The sequence below is a fragment of the Aspergillus niger genome (assembly GCF_000002855.4).
Source record: "Aspergillus niger supercontig An18".
NCBI lineage: Eukaryota > Fungi > Ascomycota > Eurotiomycetes > Eurotiales > Aspergillaceae > Aspergillus > Aspergillus niger.
The window spans coordinates 381,219-401,748 of record NT_166533.1 but is presented as its reverse complement, the minus strand read 5'-3'; the positions used below and the strand labels follow the sequence as shown (position 1 = coordinate 401,748).

Here is a 20,530-nt window from a genome sequence, read left to right as displayed (position 1 = left end):
GCCCTACTTTCTGTTTTTGGGTGATAGCTACATGCTCAAGTAAAGGGTAATTGATTGAGGGGTATTCAGGTGTTGAGAGGAGAATGATTGTTTAATTTATTTGTTTATTTGTATATAGATATATATATATATATGAGGGTGTGAACTTTTATGTACTCTATGTACGCTATTGAGATCTAATTGAATGACGTCGGGTATATATGACACTTGCTTTTGAATGGACCAGGCAACGGACAGACAAGGACGAGGTGTTCAAACCCGCGGCTTGAAGATCAAGTTGTCGATCAAACGCACAGGAACTTGGCCGTCACCGAGGCCGCAGTCCTCGCCCGGCTTTGCCTCCTCCAGCGGAGCCATCTTGACTGCACCGCTCAGAATGGCGCCCTTAGCGGGATCAACAACTTCCAGCTCGTCCAGAGTATCCGGATCAGCAAGCGAGATGTAGTCAACTTCGTACAGCGCCCTCTCCGTGGGCGCCAACGCCTTCTGCTCAGACAGAACCCGTTCAGTGACGCTGTTAGCTGCGTCAAGGATCTCACTCCGGTTGACCTTGCCAGCGTTGTAGGCATTCTCCGCCGCCTTCATGGCTTCGTAGAGGACCAGGCCCACTGCCCGTCTTCTCTTACCAAGGTAAACGTTCCTCGAACTCATTGCCAGCCCATCGTGGTCACGAACAGTCTCCCCGATCTTGATCTCCGTATCGATGTAGAAGTCCTTCACCAAACGCTTGATGACCACAGTTTGCTGCACGTCCTTCTGACCAAAGTAAGCCCGGTCGGCATGGACAATGTTGAACAGCTTCATGCAGACGGTCGCAACTCCACGGAAGAAAACAGGCCGTGAAGCTCCCTCCAGTTTCCGGGAGAGAGGGGTGATGGTCACGAAGGAACCGTCGCCATCAATCTCGGATGAAGGAGGCAGCGTAGGGTACATGACCTTGGAGGTGGGCGCCAGAATGGCGGTGATGCGACCGTTGTTACTGTTCTGGCGGGCCAGTTCCGCGTTCAATTCCTCTAACTTCGCAACATCGCTGTCCCAAGTGCGCGGGTAGCTGGAGAGATCCTCTGTGACGCCGAACTGTGTCGGATTAACGTAGATGCTGACGAAGACGTCGGTGTTCTCGGCCGCGGCTTGTCGGATGAGGGAGAGATGGCCTTCGTGGAGGGCACCCATGGTAGGGACGAGACCGACGGTCCGGTTGGAGAGGAGGAGCTCTCGACGCAGCTGGCGAAGTGGGGGCACATCGCGGAAGACTTGAAAGGTGTGTTGCTGGCGGGAGGAGACGGCCATTGTGGTGGATTTGAGGAAAGATGTGGCGGCTGTGAGAACGTGTGAGAAAGGATGGTTAGCAGGTGTCGTTCAGCAGCAGCAGGGGATAAATAAATGTGCGCTCATGAGGGGCCATACTGGAGAAGCGCCGTGTCCAGCCGAACATGGTGAATGTGATTTCTGGGAGGTTGCAACGAAGGGCCCTTGTCTTTCGTACCGCAGCTGCCTCTTAAGAGTCCCGCAGTGGAGCAGGTCGCACAGCTCAGGCCCAATTAGCCACAGTGATGGGGATTAGGAGGGAGACCGCAGCTTTTGGTGTCTGCGACGATGCTCAGCCGGGGTGAAACCAGTGTAACCGGGACGGCATGCTTGGTGGTGTGACTATTTGGGCATGAAAAGCGTGCTCTGAGCTGCCGCGTTGCGCTCATCCCTCAAGCTTTCGGTGAACTGAAGTTCTTGGATGTCCACTGCCATTGCCCAATCCAGCTTAGCGCGCGGTTGCACGGGGCGCAAGGCCGTTGGGACTCACGTGAGCGGCGGCAGCACGAATCGTCCCGAGGCATTTCTGGGGAAGAAGCCGGGGATCTTCGCCTGGTTGGGATCTCGCTTGCCTCCTCAGGAACCAGGAGCTGGTCGATCATGACAATGCCTTTCTTTGCTATCCCTCTCACTTGATGTAGCTCGACTCCATCCCAGCAGTCAATGACCGCTGAGAGCTATCGACATTCCCATCCAACCACCGAGCTCTGAAGTGAACATTCCTTCCCTCTCCCCGCCCGAGACACTATGCCTTCCGATAAGTCCCCGGTCGGGGACTCCGCACCGGATCTCGAGATCGTGGGAAACAAAGTCACCATCCATCCAAGCGGAGTTACTGGAGGGCTGGAACCTCAAGATGAACAGATTACCGAACGCAATCTCGTCCGCCATATGGCGAGGTTTCGCGAGAACCCTTTTGATTTCCTACGAGAAGTGAGCTTGTACATGTCAGGAACCGGCTGGCGTGCCTACGATGATGTGATCGGACAACCCATATTCTACTCTGGTTTTACGGATCGAATGAAATCACAGATTCTTGCGAGTCCCTTGCTGCAAGGGAAGGTGAAAGAGCTGGCGGACGCACGGTTGGCAGTGGAGGAAAAGGATGGATTGCTAGATGTTAAACCGGGTCCCCTGGAGCAGAAAAGGATACATCGCCGGAATGAGATACAAAGTAACCTGAAAGAGGTGGTAGATTCCATGCTAGATAATATGATCTGCAAGATGGAGAGCAAGATGTTTATCCGAGGGGCGTACTATCTCTGCACGCAGCTTCTGACGCGCGCATACCATCAAGGTGGGAGGGTATCCGACGTATTGAAGGAATGTTGTTAACCAAAAATTCAGGAATACACGTGTCTAGCGAAGAGGTTCTCCGGTTGAGATCTTTTGCGCAAGAGGCTGCTGCCAAGAAGCAATCTATTGTCTTCTTGCCTTGTCACAAGTCGCATGTCGACTACGTGTCGCTCCAGCTTATCTGCTATCGCCTTGGGATTGGGCTTCCGGTCGTGGTGGCGGGAGAGAATCTCAATATTCCGATGCTGGGCCCTTTCCTCCAACATGCAGGTATGGTTTGATCCGCCTCGGAATCTACTGCGCTTGCTGACTTTCCTAGGCGCGATGTGGATTCGGAGAAGCTTCGGAAACGATCCGCTATATAATACCGTTGTACAAGCCTATATTGATACCATGCTACAGCAAGGATTTAACTTTGAATGTTTCATCGAAGGCGGTCGTTCGAGAACAGGGAAGCTTCTTTCGCCCAAGTTTGGCATCCTCAGCTTTATTTTGGACAGCGTCCTTTCGGGTCGTGTGGAGGACACCATCATATGCCCTGTCAGCACACAGTATGACAAAGTGATTGAGACCGAGTATGTGTTCTTCTGATAGATGACTGCTGAGTTCTAACAATCCGTATAGGTCGTACATTAGCGAGCTGCTTGGCCAGCCGAAGAGGAAGGAAAACCTAGCTGATTTTCTGTCCTCGTCCTCTGTCCTTTCTCTAAAGCTCGGTCGGGTGGATGTTCGATTTCACGAGCCATGGAGCTTGAGAGAGTTCATCAACCAGCAATTGACGCGGATGCCGGAACAAATAGTCGCAAATGGGGGGCCACAGCTGAGTTATGCTGATAGGGGCCGGGTTTTGAGATCCTTGGGATACAGGGTCTTGTCTGACATCAACGATGTGTCTGTAATGATGCCTACGGCCTTGGTTGGCACTGTGCTTCTTACTCTTCGCGGGCGAGGTGTCGGAAAAGGTGAAATGGTCCGGCGCGTCGAGTGGCTGTGTGAGCGTGTTCGAGCAAAAGGCGGACGGGTTGCTCACTTCTATCGTTACCCGACGGATGTTGTTGTCGAGCGTGCGCTAGAGGTCTTGGGGCCGCAGCTTGTGGGCGAGGTGAGCGGACTGGTCGAACCGACTTACTATGCTGTGGATCGTTTCCAGCTTTCGTTCTATCGCAACATGACCATCCACTTGTTCATCACGGAGGCGCTGGTGTCTGCGGGAATGTATACGAGAATCAAGCAAGGCGGCGGGCCGTCTTATCAACGTATTTCCTACCAAGATCTTCTAAATCAGGTTTCGTTCCTGTCTCAGGTGAGTCAAATAGATGATTATACCCTAAGGATCTCCCTGCTAACAAAATCAGCTTTTCCGTGGCGAATTCATCTTCCCTCCAGAGGGCCTGACAACAAACATGGAAAAGACCCTCCGCGGACTTGAAAGAGACAATATAATCACCGTTAGCCGGGACACCGCCGGCGCGCCACTGTTCGTGGAGCTTAGCGATGCAGAACGGCAATGTGGTCGCGAGAACTACGACTTTTACTGCTTCCTAGTCTGGCCGTTCATCGAAGCCTCCTGGCTCGGCTCCGTCTCTCTCCTAGGACTGACACCCCCTCTGAACGGCGCCGAAGATATCTGGATCGATTTGAACAAGGCTCAAAACAGCGCCCAACTGGTAGTTTAATCACCTTCCTAACGATTCCTAATAATCACCTACTAACCGCACAACCCAGCTCGGCAAAACCCTCTACCACCAAGGCGACCTCTCCTACTTCGAAGCCGTCAACAAGGAGACCCTCCGAAACTCCTACCAACGCTTCGCAGAGGAAGGCATCATTCATGTCGCTAAAAGTAAAGGATCGAAGGTGTCCACCATGAAGCTAGCCGCTGAATGGACGCCCGAGCGGGATCCAACCACGGGGAAGCTAGTTCCCCGTGGCCGTCTCTGGGACTTTACTGAGCTGATCGCACAGTCCAGACGTGAGGGGTAAGTTGACTGATACTATATATCATTTCCCAGATTGATTGGTCCGGTATACTGACAACTTGAAGGAAAAACCGCCGTGATGGCGCAACAGTTTCCTCGCGGGTTCTGCACATGTCGGATGTTGTGGGCCGCAAACTATTCGAGGACGCGAGTCCTAGTCCCGCTGCGGCGGAGGAGGTTGATGTCTCCATACGACAGATGAGGAGGAAGGCGATCACGCCTAGTTCGAAGCTGTAGGTGCAGTGTGTGGTTCGGTGCTGTTTTGGTGATGTGGCGAAGCGTAGCGTAGCGTTTAATACCCTTTTGTATTTTTAGAGTCTTACATACGACGACTATCATCGATCTTTCTATAGCATATTAACCAAGCATCATTTCTCATAATGGAATAACTCATCCATGATATATACCATACTCTAGCCATGTACTTCAATCCAACTAATCAACACCCCTCCCCAACCTTAACAACGCTCGACTGCACACCATCCCCAACCCCTCCAACAGCCTGCACAACAACCTTCTCCCCATCCCTCCCCTCCACCCCCTCAAGCACAATCCTCGTCTCAAAGCCATTCTTGTCCCTCACATCCCCCACAACCGCCAACTCATCCCCCATCCGTACCTTCCACCCCCTCACATCCGTCGCCCCATTCCAACTCACATAGACAACCACCGCATCACTTCCCCCCTCCCGACAAGCCACCGCCTCCGGCCTCGTCGTCGGCTTCCCAACCCACTCGCGGAACCGATATCCGCGATACGACTGCGTCGATTCATCGAATCCAAACCGCGCGTTCATCACCAGCGCCCCGTTCTCATTGTATTCCTCGAGCACCGGCATCGCGCCGTGCTGGAGCAGCACGTGCCCGTTCGGAAGCGGCTGGAAGCTACCCTGGCTTACGGCAAAGAGGGGAGCGTCGGAGTTCCAGAGCTTGCGGACGGGGGTTACGGTATGGTTTTGCATGTCTAGGGTGAGGGTTAGGCCCGTGGTGATGGTTGTGGGGGAGGTGAAGACATTGGCATTCTCGTTGTTGTGTAGGTGCAGGGTTAGGGAAGTTGCGTTGGGGGAGTAGTTGACGAAGCGGGGGTCGTGTTGGTAGCAGAAGCTGCTGCCGGGGGTGAGAGTGAAGGAGGCGCCTTTTTGGCCCTGTGGTTGTGTTAGTGGGAGTGGTCAGGGTGGGAGAGGTGGGGGGAAGGGACGTACGTGGAGTTGCCAGGTTACGTTGCCGTTCTTGTCGAGGAGGAAGATGCTGCACAGGAAGCGGGAGGAGAGGAGGTAGGAGTCGCCGTATTTGGCTACAGAGTTGAGGTGAGGGTATTCGTAGGGGTCGGACTTGCTGGTACCTGATCCTAGGAGAGGGAGTTCGGTGTCTGTTAGGGGGATCTCGGACAGGTGTTCGACTGTGCTCCAGCGGAAGAGGACTTTGTTGGTCTTGATGTCGATTTCGTAGAACAGGCCGTCCTGTACCCAGCCGTCTTTAGGGCCGCCGATGGGGGAGAGGTCGAATTGGGTGACGTTCACGGCTGTTACGAGGATGGTGCCGTCTGATGTGATCTGGCTCTCGTGGATGTCGATGTAGGAGGGGAAGGTTTCGGGGTCGGCGGTGGTGACGAAGTGCTGCTCAGTCCCAGGCAGTGTTATGCGGTGAATCTCCTGGTAAGAGGCGTTGAGGATGCTGATTGCTCCAAAGCCATAGCCTTGGTAGTTGGCGCCCTGCCAGTAGGCTAGGACGGGTTCGCCGTCCAGCATTTGGGGCTGGTAGGCGGACGTGTTGGCATTGGGGCCTTGCCATACAAGCTGGCCGTCATCGGAGTATATGGCTGGGTAGCTCCATTCCATGGTGGAGGAGGATGGAGAGAAAAAGAGGTGGCCTAACTCTGTCTTGCCATTCTTGGTGACGTTCAGATATGGTGCTTGGATAGAAGTACTGCGGAAAGTCTGCTGGGGCCAGGTGGACTCTGCGGCAGCTTTTGCGCCGAGAAAGAAAGTGAGGAGATTGGCAGCGTTATAGCTGCTGAATTGACGCATTTTGAGTCTTCTATGATATACTTGAGGCAGGCTCAGCATCCAAGGAGACTTGGAAAGGGAATTGACACATTTTATAGCTCGCTGACGCTGTGAGGCGTCCCCGTATGTGATATCATATTAAGCAGTTTCAGTCATGACACCGGCAATTCCAAAACTCGAAGCAGTGGGCACTAGCGGGGTAATGCTATGGAGTGCACTGTAGCATAGCAATTCGGAAAGTGGGCATTGTTGGGGAGCGATAATTTCCGTTCTTCCAGCTAAAGTGCGTATTCTATGATGGACGCCCAATTTGAGAAGTCCGAGCGTATCCTCGGTAAATTCTTCTGCGGTGGGTGAGATGGACCTCGCTGAACATGCCTCTTCTAGTTGTGTCTGGTAGCAGATTTCCCTGAGTTATTGGGGAGTCGAATTGAGCCAGTGGAGGTGCCCGTCTGTCAATTGGATTGGACGATAGGAATTCCGAATGCGGAGCAGTTTCGGAACATACTGGGGAGTGAAGACCATGTGGGGATTCATGTTGGATCGACTTGGCCGACAGGGTCGCTTAAGCGAAGATTGAATGCGGAGAATCCGAATTCTACTGAACCCCGAGCGGAATCGTTCCTGATGCGATGCTGGGCCCCCATCTCCCCGGATTACTGTGGGGTGGCGTGTGGGGACTGGGGGCTTGATCGTGTTGCTGCTGCAAGGCATTCGTTCGCTACTGGCCGAGGCCTAGTATAACTCCACGCTTAGAACGCGGCATATATGGATAGGGCCTGGGGAACAGCCGACGGAATTGCCGAGCAGGGTTCAGGTGACATTCTGCTGCTGAATGACTAGACATCGGTAGAGGGAGGGGTTTTTAGCGCAGACTGAAGCCAGGCCTGAACACTTCGGTTAGCACGATATCTCCCACAATTTGGAAATCGAGGTTGCTCATGGAAATACTTGCAGTGAGTGGATTATTATGGTGATAAACCAGGCATGTCTGAAAGGGAAGCACACCCAGTGTAAGAAGACAGGAGGATGCGATCCAATGTTGGCAATTGTCAAAATATCTGACATGACGTCGCTGCCTGTGTTTCATAGCTATTCAGATTGACCAGTTTCTCTATTGCCATCCTTGATGTCGCTTTGCATGGCAAGTCCTAGCCAACTGCTAGCTCAAGAGCCCCATATTGCAGTCCGAACATTGAGGGTTCTCAAGAGACTGCTGGTGAAATATCCTGGCACATGTAGGTGAGAAGGTAGGAGAAGGAGTTCTATAAATGATATTTCTCGATCACCTGACACACACAACGATATCTCGCCATCGCATCGTCCTATGTCGCAATAGTATATCATATAATCATACTAGTAGTCATGCTTGAGTGTGAACGTCTATGCATGCATTTCAATTTCGCACTGTATAGTTCTCTCAAGGAGATTCTCATGGGTTAATTACTATGCTTTACTTGATATGACTATTTTTATGATCTGTAATTATAGCTTCTGCTTTGACCATTCGAAGTCGGTTGTTCCATACTTCGATCGATGTTTCGGGGCGTACTTACTAACCTATAATGTCCTGCCTTGCGTGTCGCGAGGTAGTGATAACTTGGTTGTTGTCCCCACCCTCTTTTCATTATCTTCTCCTCTTCCCTCAGTGCCTGTAGGAAGCGAAAGACTATAATTCTGTCCAGACTCTCTGAATCTAGCATATCTTCGTTTCACGAACGCGGTGGGAGGAAAGGCGAGAATATCTTCCGACAGAGACACAGTAGACAACAGCCTGCTCTCTCACGGCTAAGTGCTTGAATTGAGTTACGTGGAACCTGATTCCCGGTATACATCCGAGTTATCTGACCAATGGAACGTCTTACAAAGGCCATTGTTGGCAGGGCAAGTCCTGACGTCAGAAGCGGACGGTCCAAGCGGCTCCCCCAGCTGGCATCACCCCCGTGCATCTTCCCCGCCATTCCGACCACCACTCCTGCATCAACTGAACTATTGCTCCAATCGATGACTGATTATTTGAATCCAAACAGCAGCATATATAGTTTTAACTAAGGGCGTGCCCAGCATGTTGAGAAATACGAAGCTCCTCAGCACCAGATCCCATCCATTTTTACCCGCCATAACTACAGGACCTGGTCAATTGTGCCACCCGTCTGTATCTTCCTACCAGCACCGCTGCCTTGTGACTTCCCAAACCATCCACAAAGAGAGACATCTTGAGTCTGATCTCGACCGACACCTACTCCGACCCGAGCATAATGAGAATACTAAGTCGGGCACCGACGACGAAGCGGCTCACCACTGGTCTTCGTATGATCCCACTATCACCGATCCCGACCTTGAGGTTCTGGCCTGCGAGGAAGAGTGCGAACTCGATGGTGATCTAGATGACCCTTTGTTTGTCAGTCCAGGCAATAGAGAAGTCAGTCGCTTCCTTGACCCGATGGTCGGAGGAGCGGTGCATGGTGCTACGAGACCGGGTCCAAGTGGGAGGGGCTGGACAAGAAAACACAAGGAAGTGATCATCAAGAAAATCCCCGGAAGCCAGTTTGAGCGATATGACCGGATATTGCAGGAGCTGAGGAAGGCAGATAAGCAGTGAGTTGAAGACTTCTTCATCCGTATCTGGTATGATCATGTTGATACTCGTCTAGGGCCACGAAATGAGTGACGTAGTGAAGGGGTCTACTAGGCAGGACTTGGTTCGCAACTAAGGCCCATTATTGTCCGTGGTTTGCGAAGCGTCAACTCAAGTGTGGTTAGCAACCTTGGTCATTGATTGTTAGGTGAGTTGTTGATGGATGGTGATTGTACAGTGTCGGACTAGGTTATGTCCAGGGATGGGCCATGATATCACTTACTTCCAGATTGTATCAGAATGTGATATATGTAGTAAAATAAGACCAATGCATTACAGATTATTTGAAGGGTTGATAATTTGTTATACATTCCATATTGATTGCTTCCATCGTTCGACCATACTCAGCCCTGGATCATATGTGTAATGAGTTTATCCAAAACCGCGTTTCCGGCGTTGTGTGCGACTGCAATCCCAACTACAACACAAAACAAGGAAATTATGGGCTATCCCTTTGGATCCCTGATTACAAAAGTGATACCTATATCCAAGTGGACTATAAATAGATAGAAGTCACTCGTCGACATGACCAAAAAGACATCAATAGAGCTCCACCACAATTGTCAAAACTCGCCAATGAGGGCCTCTCTGTCCTTGTGAATGTGGCATAGCGTCTTAGATTCTGATTGAGGGTCCACTTTTACTAGTAAATTGCAACATATTATTGCTTCAATCCCTTCGTACTCATTGCAGTATGCGAAAGAGTCTCCCCTGAACAGCCTTACCATTCCGGACATCTAACAGAAACATGATATTCCTGCAGATCACTTTCTCAAACAGGATATCTACAGGAGTCTTCAATTCTTGGAGTGACCGCATACTGCCCTGGAAAATAGATTAAAGATAGATTAATATCCCACCCGCTAGCGTGGCCAGTCATCGTCGCATACGCCACCCGATCTCCGACCATTACGTCAGTTCACGCACTGTGGCTGGATGATCGATCCGTAACAATGGTTCAATGAGTGAGTTCCTGGAAAAGGAACTGCTATCTGTGTTACTTTCTTAGGGGCTGTTGCAAGAATATGTATATATCCTATTTTTATGGTGTCCTTATGATTATATGAATCATATTGTATATTTGGTCGAGAGGTAAGAAACACCTGTAGTGGCCAAGATACTGTAAGTCACTGGACTGAAATGGTGGCTTTTGCCTTGCTGCCAGAGTGTCAGAGTGAGCAAGCTAAAATTTGAGAATGCAATGTCGCCGGACAATCTCCCAATTTGGTTGAATGGCGATGCGATTGGCTCTCTAATCAATGTGTTCCCCTAACCATCAATACACACGCATATGCCCTATCCAAAGTAGGAAGCTCGAACGGTACCATTTGCACGTTCCCAATGTCATTGATATGTGCATGTATGGAGAAGGGTGTTATGATGCTAACCACATCAACATTGACCTTCGGCACTTTCGCCACCCTCATCATCCAAATTGTGTATTATTCCTACCCCCATACGACTGAGAAAGGATGGTGTGTGGAAGGTCATGGGATCGAAGAAAGGACTGGCCTTATGCTCGAGCAGCAGTCCAACAAGTTCCGAGTTCTGATCCCGCGCAGCACAGAAAAGTGGCGAGCCTCCATCTGGTGGAGCAGAATTTGGATCTGCTTTATGTGCGAGCAATAGCCTTGCAATGTCTCTCTTTCCATCCCTCACGGCCACCCACAGAGGCGAGCCTCCGCCTGGTGGAGCAGGGTTTGGATCTGCTTTATGTTCGAGCAATAGCCTTGCAATGTCTATGTTCCCATCACTCACGGCCCACCACAGAGGCGAGCCTCCACCTGGTGGCGCAAGGTTTGGATCAGCACCGTGCCGGAGTAAGGTATTGGTAATCTCCAGATAGCCTTCTCGTGCAGCCCACCAAAGTGGTGTAGCACTCCCACCAGGGTCAAGATTTGGATCCGCTTGGTTGTTCAGCAGTAACTCGACTAGGGCTGAGTTTTTCATTTGTACAGCCACCGCAAGTGGCATGTTGAAACCAGTGGTTATATAACCGTTTATCAGCCACACGGGAGTAAGATTATTTCCTGTAGCTCCCGTGAGCAGGTTCAGATCTGCGCCCTGCTTGAGAAGCAGCTCGACCGCAGCCTGTTGTCCACCCTGGACAGCCCAGAGCAGAGGCGTCTGGCCATAACTATCGATTGGATTTGTGTCGTAGACGCGCTTTGCTAACAACACCAGCATAGCCCTTTCCAGGCCAAAATATGCTGCTAGGTGCATTCCTGTCAATTTACGTGGTAGTTGACCGACATCATACCCATGGAGCAGAGTATACATGAGCGCTTGTCCGCTTGCGGAAACATAGTCTTCATTTCCAAGGAATTCGAAGACCAGATCATTTTCTTCCAAGGAAGAGGTGCGGACGTGGTGTGCCCAATTGACCGAGGCATAGGTATAGAGCGAGTTGTTTTCTAGCCGTCGTTGCAACTCCTCCCGGGATGCACAGGAGCCGGTGCCGAACGTCTCGAACAGGAGATACGTAACGCAGCTTGTCGCTATAGCGTCTCTGGCCGCAAGGGCCCAGGCAATATCAGTGAGATAATCATAGGTCGTATAGTGCACCAGCTGCACCGTATCAGCTTCTTGATTATGGATGACTAGGCCTGCGCAGAGAGAAATCAATTCGTCCAGATCAGGGAAGTTGTCCTCTTCCAGTCGACGGTCACCTTCCTCTATGGCGAGAGCATGTCGAAGCTCATCCCGACGTAAAGGTCGCACTGCATGTATAACCCATGAGATGATACGCCGAGCCCATTCGCGGTCATTTACTCTCTGTCGATTGATTCTTTCCATCGCATTGTCATATGCCTCTTTTAGTGCTCCTGAGCCGTGAGGGAGCGCATCCAGTGCACGGTGGAACTCATTTTTCGTTCTTTTATCTTTTAAGGTGTCAAAATGGAGGGTCGCGAGCAAGAACCTTGATTCGATTTGTCTTAGTTTCCAAATTATCACGGGACACTGAGACAGGACAGGATATCCTTTCAAGATAGAAAACACTTACATCCCATCCACCAAATTGATAATCTGTTGCGTGATCTTCAGTTTCAATATCTCGTCCTGTTGAACAGAACGCGATAGCTCACTCCAACGACTGTCCAGGTAACATTCGATATCTGCCCCTTGTGCCCTAATATCCAGCCGTATGGCACCATCGAATGCGTACTCTAGGGAAGGCCGAGATGTTACCATGAAGCTGAGTTTACCACTCGATTGTAAACTCCGGACTTGGTCGAGCAGTTCCCTGCACGTCTCCTCCGAGCACTCATCCAGGGCGTCGACGACAAGGAACGCTCGATCAAGTTCCATGACGACTCCCAGAAGAGTGTTCGATAAATCTTTCATTGTCGGCTTGGAACTCCTGGCTTCGTGTTGTTCATAGAGAGAACGAACCGATGCGGGAACTGGGCCGGATAGCTGCTCCAAAATCTGCCGCAGAACGATACTAAGTCGATTGGAGGCAGTTTGGATCTGCCTTTGATCATAGCTGCAGTACAGGTAAGCCACCGGGGTCTCTCTGCTTATCTCTCGCTGCAGATGATCAATGACGATGGAAGCCAATATTGTCTTTCCGGCACCAGGAATCCCGGGGCAGAACAATGTTTGTTGTTTCCCATCTAGCCAGAGGCTAAACTGTTCGGAATGCAGAAACCATTGACCAGTGCCCGGCCGGTGCTTACTGAAAGCATCTACTTGCTCAGCTTGCTGAGCAGAGGGAGCAAGCCACGACAGAATTCTATGGCGCATCTTTCTCTCTTGTTCTGTTCGGCCATCAGAAAAATTTCGCATGCTTTGAAGATTAGGAGGATAATATTACCGTCAAGTAGAGGATTGAGCTTGAACTTGACTTCCGATATCTCCTTTCGGACTACATACATGATGCAACGTTGGCGGATCAGCTTCCTTTTCTCTCCCACGGACACGCCAGTTTAGGAATTCACTGACCCGTTTCAACAAGCTCCGCAGCGACTTCCATCTTCATCACCTCAGCTGGTGGAATGACACTCAGGAGGTCCTTGGCATAAGCCGCGGCTGTCGCAGCCGCATACCGTTGCCAGATCTTATGTTTATGGGTGTCGGAATAATCACAAATGCCTCGAATAACCAGGCAAGGAAAATCATTCATCAACCCTGCAGCCTCCATCTCGAAGCACAGTATGCGATATTGTCTGCGAAGTCTCTCTCGCGTGGCGGCGTGCCTCATCACCATATCTGCGGAGGCAATGGTACCATGGTGAATGACAGGATCCGTAGTCGTCCGAGGGCGTCGACGCACCAAACGGGAGGTGTCACAGTATGGGCATGGTTGTTGCTTATGATGACTTGATCCCGATTTACGGACGGTGTGACCATCGCTCATTAATGCGGCTGCTGCCCCAACTAAGAACACCAACAGAGCGACGGCGGCAGAAAAGAGCGAAGCAGAAGCCAACATACCACTGCTGGAGTTGAATGCAATCGCGCCCCAAGAAGCGAACAGACTGATACCTAGGACAGCGATGACAATATGACTTCTGGAATTAGAGGAAAGAAGGCTCGACTGCACAGCAGACTCTTGATGCTCATAAGATACCTCAAAAAGCTGGTCATACTCCCACCCTTGATGACTGTATAGGTCTCCAAACCGTGGGTTGCTCCCCTCTCTTAATGCTAGTGTTTTCTCGATCATATCCGTAACATGCCGCGACAATCCATTCCGTTGAGCCTCATAAGTCGCCCGTAATTTATTTACTCCGTTTCGCAGTTGAGCTGGTGGCATATTGAGCATTCCTGTGTGTTCAAACTGGCCGCCGGCCACCATCTTCCCACGGTCATATTTTATAACCCCACCTGTAGCGTGTCAAAAAGATTTGTGGAGGGGGCCAAGGAAAAGGAAGTCTCTAGATAGGCAAGGAGATTTTTAAATATTCCTTACCCAGCTCTCCATCAGGAACACTGACTACCACATCACCAAGCCGAATATCTTCTTCATCAGGAGACTTGCTGGCGCTGGAAGGTGCTCCGCCGCCTATCCCCACCATCAGCCCAAAACGAATGCTAGGGAAACTTCGGAGCATGTCTGCTGCTCCCTTGGCTGCTGGGGTAATGCCGGTACTGCCAGCCGGGAGACACGCGATCACGATGTTGTGTTGACCAATTCGACCGAGCGTATACACGTTGTCATCGCCCTCGGGTTGATTCCGCGCCGGATAAATCTCATCCAACATCCCCTCCGAGGCTGCTAACTCGATGGCGAGGGCACAGATCCATCCCACCGTAAACTCATCATTCCGAGGTGCTCTGTATGGGAGATATTAGTGTGAATATGATGTCTCTTAGGTTTTCCATTTTCCCCCTTGCTTTCTGTCCATGTGTGGAGGCTCTATTTTTCTCAGCTTAAAGACTCACTTGCTAGATAAGTCTGCCATCCTGAGGCGAAACTACCTTCAAAGCCACCCCTCCGCGGTAATTAGGAATGAGCGAACATGATGGCCAGAAATTGCGAATTAAGGCCCGGGTTGCTGCCCAAGCTTGAATGACAAGCAGATATCATGCAGGGATCTTGGATCGGAGAAATCGAACTTCCGCCCAAAAAGTAATTATGGGTCGATGTATGTATGTATGCAGCTAACAATCTGAGTATGGGAGATAATCCTTGGAGTCACGTTAGGGGACAAAAAAGGGCCCAAATACTACTTAGTCAAAATGTAATCTACATGCTTCGTGCAAACACCGTGAGCTAGAGGAAGGATGCCGATATTATAGTCGTTCCGCTCGACAGACCAGGTGCTTATGAACTATAGGCGGGAAATGCCGAAGTATACCCGGGATCAACTTTTCCCGCATACTGTATCATCGTAGTAGAATTGCTACGACTATCGCGGACTGGTTGTAGTCCACTTTGACGGAGGATGTCCTTGCCCAGGGTTGCAGGATTGGGTGGATATGATGCATGCATGTATTTCAACGAACCTGGAGTTTCTATACGTGTTTGCAGGAAGACCTGGAATTTTGCGCTGAACCCCACAGGGGAATATAGTAGTGTTATCTCAAAGTACATAACGTCAATCATAATGTCATCTTAACATTATAACACATCCGTTGTTCTTATCTAGTATTTCTGACAAGGAATACAAGAGAACACACTCTTAGGTCGCTGTCGACTTTGTGCTGGCCAGTTGACGGAGAGAGCAGAGCAGAGCAAATGGGATTTCAGTATTCCACCTGCAAAAATGATAGGCAAGAAGCAGTTGGTGCCAGGAAAGAATTGTAGTAAAGTACTAGTAGATCTAGTGTTAGTCTAATGTTTGATACTCGCCTGCCTTCCCTTTCTTTCGGTTTGCTTTTCTTCTGTGATCGGCATATATTCTGTACTGTGGAAGTATAGTGTCGGCCGAGTCCAAGCCACAGCGTCAATCTCCGGCTTGAAGCTGGCCCGTCCGCGGATGAGATCATTCCCCACACCTGCGACACGAATCGGAGGATAAGCCGCCCACAATGCCATCATTGTTGAATCGCAACAGAGCCACGTTGTTCGCTCATTGGATCTGATCCTAGCCGTTACATGTCAGATCTCATTTTATCGACTGGGGAGTCAATGCTCATTGAAGGGCTGGAGGTGGTACGGGATGACGTTATCCGACTTGGTCGGCCGCGTGTCGAGGATGCGATGCGCTGCGATCCGTGGTTGAGAGCGAAACTTTCGGTTTGCGGACTTGATATCCTGTTTTATGTACCATTGTGTTACTGTTGACGGGTGTGATGATGATGCATGCGATCTATCGCGCGACGCTGGAGATGTATTTCGAAGGTGGGATGGGATATTGACAGTGAGATATGACAGTGACTGAGAAAACTATTGTAGTGAATATTATGGATCTGTCAGTGCTCGGAGGTACTGTTCCTGACTAATCTGCACTAAGGCACCTGATATCAGGTGTCTTTGCAGCGAACAAGAATAGACTGCCCCAGTCAATATCCTCGAGAAGGAAAGCAACAGAGACGATCCCATCCACTTCTGACGCAAGAATGATCCATCTCTCGTCGCTAACTGGGGCAGTGGGGCAACCTTCATCTACTTTGTCTCCATTCTTTGTCTTTGTGCTCGATTCTAGAATCCGTGAATCTGATGGGCTGATCCTGCACACCATCAAGCTGCTTGCAGCGATGATGTGATAGGATCCCTACGCCACGGAGGCCCTGCATGTATCTGTTCGACTGTGACGGGGTGATAACACCCCAGATTCGATTCAAGCGCAATGACGTAGGTGGGCTTCGCTGCATAGCAGGTGCATTTAAAGGGCCCTGAATCGTTGAGCTGGTGGTAAGCATCTAGTCAATAACTTATTCCTGCACATATCTTGATACCTAACCTTAGTACTCACGATCAAACCCTACAATTGCTATCTATTTTCACTTTCTTGTACCTGACGAACCACTAGCTATACGACTGACGAACGCGACGACAAATCAGCTACCACCCCGTCCCAAACAACTACCCAATCAAGATCGGCGCATATTTCTCCAATCCTTTCACCTCCCGTCAAGCCATACCGTCCAATACAGCTACAATGTCCTCTCCTATCGCAAGCAAAGTCTCCAAGCTCAACCTCAGCCCTGACTCCAAGCGAGGCACTCCACCCAAGCTCCGCCAGCAGACCCCCCAGAAGAAGACTCCTCCCAAGCTTCATACCCAGGATTCCGCCTCTCAGGCTGAAGAACCAAGCGCACCTTCTACCCCCACGCCCAAGGGTAAGGTTAGGCAGCTACAGTCTGAGCAGCGCGCTTCCCCTGCCCCGGTCCCGGATGACGCTCAGTCCCAGGCATCTGGATCGGCAAGTCAGATTGGAAGACCCGCTTCTGAGCTTGGAGACAAAGCTCAGGAGACTGCGCAAAGTGTGCAAAATGGCGTCGAAGACCAAGGTGTCGGCCAGATTGACTTGTCTGTTCTGAAGGGTCTGCAGGTCGGCGAGGATGGTCTAATCCATGATCAAGATGGAAATGCCATTGGCCGACTCGCGGAAGGCCAGGCTGAATATCTCACCGGATACACTGTCGGTGACAACGGAGAGATCCTCGATGAGGATGGGGATCTTGTCGGAGTTGCCGATGTTCTTCCTGAGGCTTTCCAAGATGCGGTTGACGGCACCCAGGAGGGGGCTCAAGAAACAACCGACCAGGCAACCAAAACCATCAACAATATTGCCGAGCTGGCGGAGCGTCCTGTCTCCGAGTCTGGTGAAATTAAGGATGATGATGGCAACACCATCGGCAAGCTTGTTGAGGGCAACCCAGAGGATTTGGCTGGTTATGCTCCTGACAAGGAAGGAAACATTCTTGATGACGATGGTGACCTTATTGGTCGGGTAGAGATCGCATCTCAAGCTCAAGAAGCAGCTGAAGCAGAACCCGAAGCAGCATCCGAAGCAGCACCCGAAGCGAAACCGATCACCGATATTGCGGCCCTGGCTGATCGTCCTGTGTCGGCATCTGGCGCTATCAAAGACGACCAAGGGCAGCCGATCGGAAAGCTTGTCGAGGGCAATCCCGAGGAATTGGCAGGTTATGCCCCGGACAAGGAAGGAAATATCTTGGACGATGATGGGGATCTTATCGGCCGTGTTGAGATTGCGTCCCAAGCCCGCCAAGGCGCTGAGAGTGTTGCCAGCTCCCAGTAGACCTGCTAGCAAACTGAGCCGTGAGGCTGTTGACGATGCGGATCAAAGGGACACTTCAACGGCCGATGAAGCCAAGGAATCTGTCGAGGAGGCTGCTGAAGAGGCAGACGATGATCTTCCTCCCCTTTCTACCCTGGAGGGCCTCAAGTGCAACAAACTGGGCAAGATTGTTGATCGGGAAACCGGTAAGCCTGTCGGTGAACTGGTCGAGGGCGATGCGAAGAAGATCGCTAGGACCTGGGCGCCCAGCTGGATGACAAGGGTCAATTCTGGGACAACCGCGGCAACGTCATTGGAAAGGCCAAGACCCTCCCTGTCGAGGAGCATCCCGATGAACCGCCCTTTGGTGGATTGGAGGGCCTCCACGTTGTTGAAGATGGATGGGTGGAGGACCAGAACGGCAAGCGTGTCGGTAAGATCAGCGAGGGCGATGCTAAGAAGGTCCTTGGTCGTCCTGTTGATGAAGATGGGGACGTCTTGGACAAGAATGGCAACACCATTGCTAAGGCTGAATACTACGAGGCCGAAGACGAGCCGGAGCCGGAGCCGGAGGAAGCCCCTGACCTGTCCAGTTTGGAAGGTCTCACCCCCAACAAGCTTGGCTATGTGATTGGACCAAAGGGCGTCCCGATTGGGCGTGTCGTGGAAGGCAAGGTGAAGGAACTTGCCGGCAAGGAGATCCATGACGGCCAGATCTGGGACGGACCGAAGCCAATTGGACGTGTTGAGCTTATTCCCCAGGAAGAGCGGGAGAAATCAGCCGAAGGTCCATTCGCCGGGTTGGAGAACCTTGTTGTAAACAAGGAGGGTCTCGTCGAAGATGACGACGGAAATGTGGTCGGCAAGGTCATTGAAGGCGACATCAAGATCTTGCGTGGACGCGCCGTCGACGAGGACGGAGAGATCATTGACAAGTACGGCAACGTCAAGGGCCGTGCAGAGCCATATGAAGTGGAAGAGCCACAGGAAGAGGCGCCAGACCTGTCGATCTTGGAAGGAAAGACGGTCAACAAGGCTGGAAACGTTGTGGATGCCCAGGGCAACGTCTTCGGACGGATCACCTCTGGTGACAAGCGCCTTGCTGGACGAAAGGTTGACGGCAAGGGCCAGATCTGGGGTGATAACGGCAAAGTGATTGGCACAGCCGAGCTCATCCCAGGAGCCGAGGAGCAGAAGCCCGAAGGCGCCTTCTACGGTTTCGAGAATCCCGTGGTCGGCAAGGACGGCGTGATCACTGATGCCTCGGGCCAGGTCATTGGCCGTATTGTTGAGGGCGATGCACAGCGCCTCCAGGGCCGCCAGGTTGATGAGGATGGCGACATCCTGGACAAGAACGGTAATACCATTGGCCGCGCTGAGCGCTGGCAGCCCGAGGAGAAGCAGCGTGATGTTAACCCGATGTCGGGCCGTAAGGTCAACCGTGAGGGAGAGGTGCGCGATGCCGATGGTAACCTCATTGGCAAGCTGACCTCTGGCAACCTGCCATCCCTCATTGGCAAGGAGATTGATGATAACGGATACGTGGTGGACAATGATGGTAACAAGATCGGGGAATGCACATTGATCGAGAACATTCCCGAGCCCGAGCCCGAGCCTGAGGAGCCTGAAGAGGAACCTCAGGAGCCAGAGATCTCGCCTGAGGAGCAGGAAGCCCAGAGGAAGCTAGAGGAGGACAAGCAGTTGGCCAAGAAGATGAGCGGTATTGTTGCCCAGACACTAGACCGTATTCGTCCTGTCTGCAAGATGATTTCTGAGGTACGTTTAATTTTGCTTCGATCACCGTGACACCACTAACCCCTCGATAGCATATTGAGAAGGCAGACCGCACGCCCAAGGATGAGCTTGATGAGGAGCAGCTGGTCAAGGATGTTAAGCCGCTCCTCGAAGAGGGCAACCAAATCTTGCAGGAATGTAATGGTGCCATCCGTGCCCTCGATCCGGACGGTCATGTTGCCGCCACGGCCAAGGCCCGTGCTGCTTCTCACGAGGCTTCTTCAGAGGAGTATGCTTTGGCTGAACAGCTTAAGGAGCTCACTGATCTGGTTGTCAAGACTATTGACAATGGCAAGAAGAGAATCGCAGGCATGCCTCATGCCAAGAAGAAGCTCAACCCTCTGTGGGCACTGCTCAGCGAACCCCTCGGCCAGATTATTACCGCCGTTGGCCTGCTGTTGAATGGTGTCCTCGGACTGGTCGGCCGGTTGCTGCAGGGTCTTGGCCTAGGCCCCCTGGTGAATGGACTGCTAGGCGGACTGGGACTGGATAAACTGCTTGGCAGTCTGGGATTGACTTCCCTGACGGACTCCCTGGGCTTGACTGGAAAGAAGAAATAATTGAATAAGCGAAGGGAAATGTGCCTGTGATATTACTTTTTTGATTCAATATTTGCCATTGATGTAAGATTGACGATAACGATTTTTACCATGTCGGTAGCTAGTTAATTAATCAAAGTCTCACCTTATCAACTTCATTCCATATCTTCATTCATAGGTCGAAGTTACTACCATCATGCACTACCTCCGTAAGCCTTATATATATTCCTGCTCTCCCTCCTCATATCGTGCTTCTTCTTCTTCTTCTTCTTCCACTACACTCCCTAGGTCTTCAGCGCTCTATATATAACACATCAACATGTCCTATTATCCTG

The 20,530-nt window shown here is 51.3% G+C and overlaps 9 protein-coding genes across 9 annotated transcripts; 3 read left to right on the top strand and 6 right to left on the bottom strand.

The window, feature by feature from the left end:
- Positions 1-252: 252 nt before the first annotated feature.
- An18g01970 (uncharacterized protein) lies at positions 253-1,290 on the bottom strand (the record flags this gene model as incomplete). Its single annotated transcript, XM_001398619.1, has 1 exon — positions 253-1,290. The coding sequence occupies one exon, from the start codon at positions 1,288-1,290 to the stop codon at positions 253-255; it is 1,038 nt and encodes a 345-aa protein (XP_001398656.1).
- A 765-nt stretch (positions 1,291-2,055) lies between these two features.
- Positions 2,056-4,587, top strand: An18g01960 (uncharacterized protein; the record flags this gene model as incomplete). Its single annotated transcript, XM_001398618.3, has 6 exons — positions 2,056-2,605; positions 2,656-2,874; positions 2,924-3,179; positions 3,229-3,907; positions 3,960-4,271; positions 4,330-4,587. The coding sequence occupies 6 exons, from the start codon at positions 2,056-2,058 to the stop codon at positions 4,585-4,587; spliced, it is 2,274 nt and encodes a 757-aa protein (XP_001398655.3).
- A 435-nt stretch (positions 4,588-5,022) lies between these two features.
- An18g01950 (uncharacterized protein) lies at positions 5,023-6,609 on the bottom strand (the record flags this gene model as incomplete). Its single annotated transcript, XM_001398617.1, has 2 exons — positions 5,023-5,727; positions 5,785-6,609. 2 exons carry the CDS (start codon positions 6,607-6,609, stop codon positions 5,023-5,025), a joined length of 1,530 nt encoding a protein of 509 aa, XP_001398654.1.
- A 1,071-nt stretch (positions 6,610-7,680) lies between these two features.
- An18g01940 (hypothetical protein) lies at positions 7,681-8,549 on the bottom strand (the record flags this gene model as incomplete). Its single annotated transcript, XM_059745624.1, has 4 exons — positions 7,681-7,747; positions 8,149-8,240; positions 8,309-8,362; positions 8,406-8,549. The coding sequence occupies 4 exons, from the start codon at positions 8,547-8,549 to the stop codon at positions 7,681-7,683; spliced, it is 357 nt and encodes a 118-aa protein (XP_059605011.1).
- A 104-nt stretch (positions 8,550-8,653) lies between these two features.
- Positions 8,654-9,255, top strand: An18g01930 (uncharacterized protein; the record flags this gene model as incomplete). Its single annotated transcript, XM_001398615.1, has 2 exons — positions 8,654-9,186; positions 9,243-9,255. 2 exons carry the CDS (start codon positions 8,654-8,656, stop codon positions 9,253-9,255), a joined length of 546 nt encoding a protein of 181 aa, XP_001398652.1.
- A 1,363-nt stretch (positions 9,256-10,618) lies between these two features.
- On the bottom strand, positions 10,619-12,022 carry An18g01920 (uncharacterized protein; the record flags this gene model as incomplete). The annotated part of the gene is made up of 1 exon (XM_059745623.1): positions 10,619-12,022. The coding sequence occupies one exon, from the start codon at positions 12,020-12,022 to the stop codon at positions 10,619-10,621; it is 1,404 nt and encodes a 467-aa protein (XP_059605010.1).
- A 204-nt stretch (positions 12,023-12,226) lies between these two features.
- Positions 12,227-14,433, bottom strand: An18g01910 (uncharacterized protein; the record flags this gene model as incomplete). Its single annotated transcript, XM_059745622.1, has 3 exons — positions 12,227-12,987; positions 13,172-14,056; positions 14,142-14,433. The coding sequence occupies 3 exons, from the start codon at positions 14,431-14,433 to the stop codon at positions 12,227-12,229; spliced, it is 1,938 nt and encodes a 645-aa protein (XP_059605009.1).
- Positions 14,434-14,996: 563 nt separating this feature from the next.
- Positions 14,997-15,713, bottom strand: An18g01900 (hypothetical protein; the record flags this gene model as incomplete). Its single annotated transcript, XM_059745620.1, has 3 exons — positions 14,997-15,187; positions 15,353-15,430; positions 15,521-15,713. 3 exons carry the CDS (start codon positions 15,711-15,713, stop codon positions 14,997-14,999), a joined length of 462 nt encoding a protein of 153 aa, XP_059605008.1.
- Positions 15,714-16,776: 1,063 nt separating this feature from the next.
- An18g01890 (uncharacterized protein) lies at positions 16,777-20,216 on the top strand (the record flags this gene model as incomplete). The annotated part of the gene is made up of 4 exons (XM_001398611.1): positions 16,777-17,879; positions 17,932-18,076; positions 18,133-19,638; positions 19,689-20,216. The coding sequence occupies 4 exons, from the start codon at positions 16,777-16,779 to the stop codon at positions 20,214-20,216; spliced, it is 3,282 nt and encodes a 1,093-aa protein (XP_001398648.1).
- Positions 20,217-20,530: the final 314 nt, after the last annotated feature.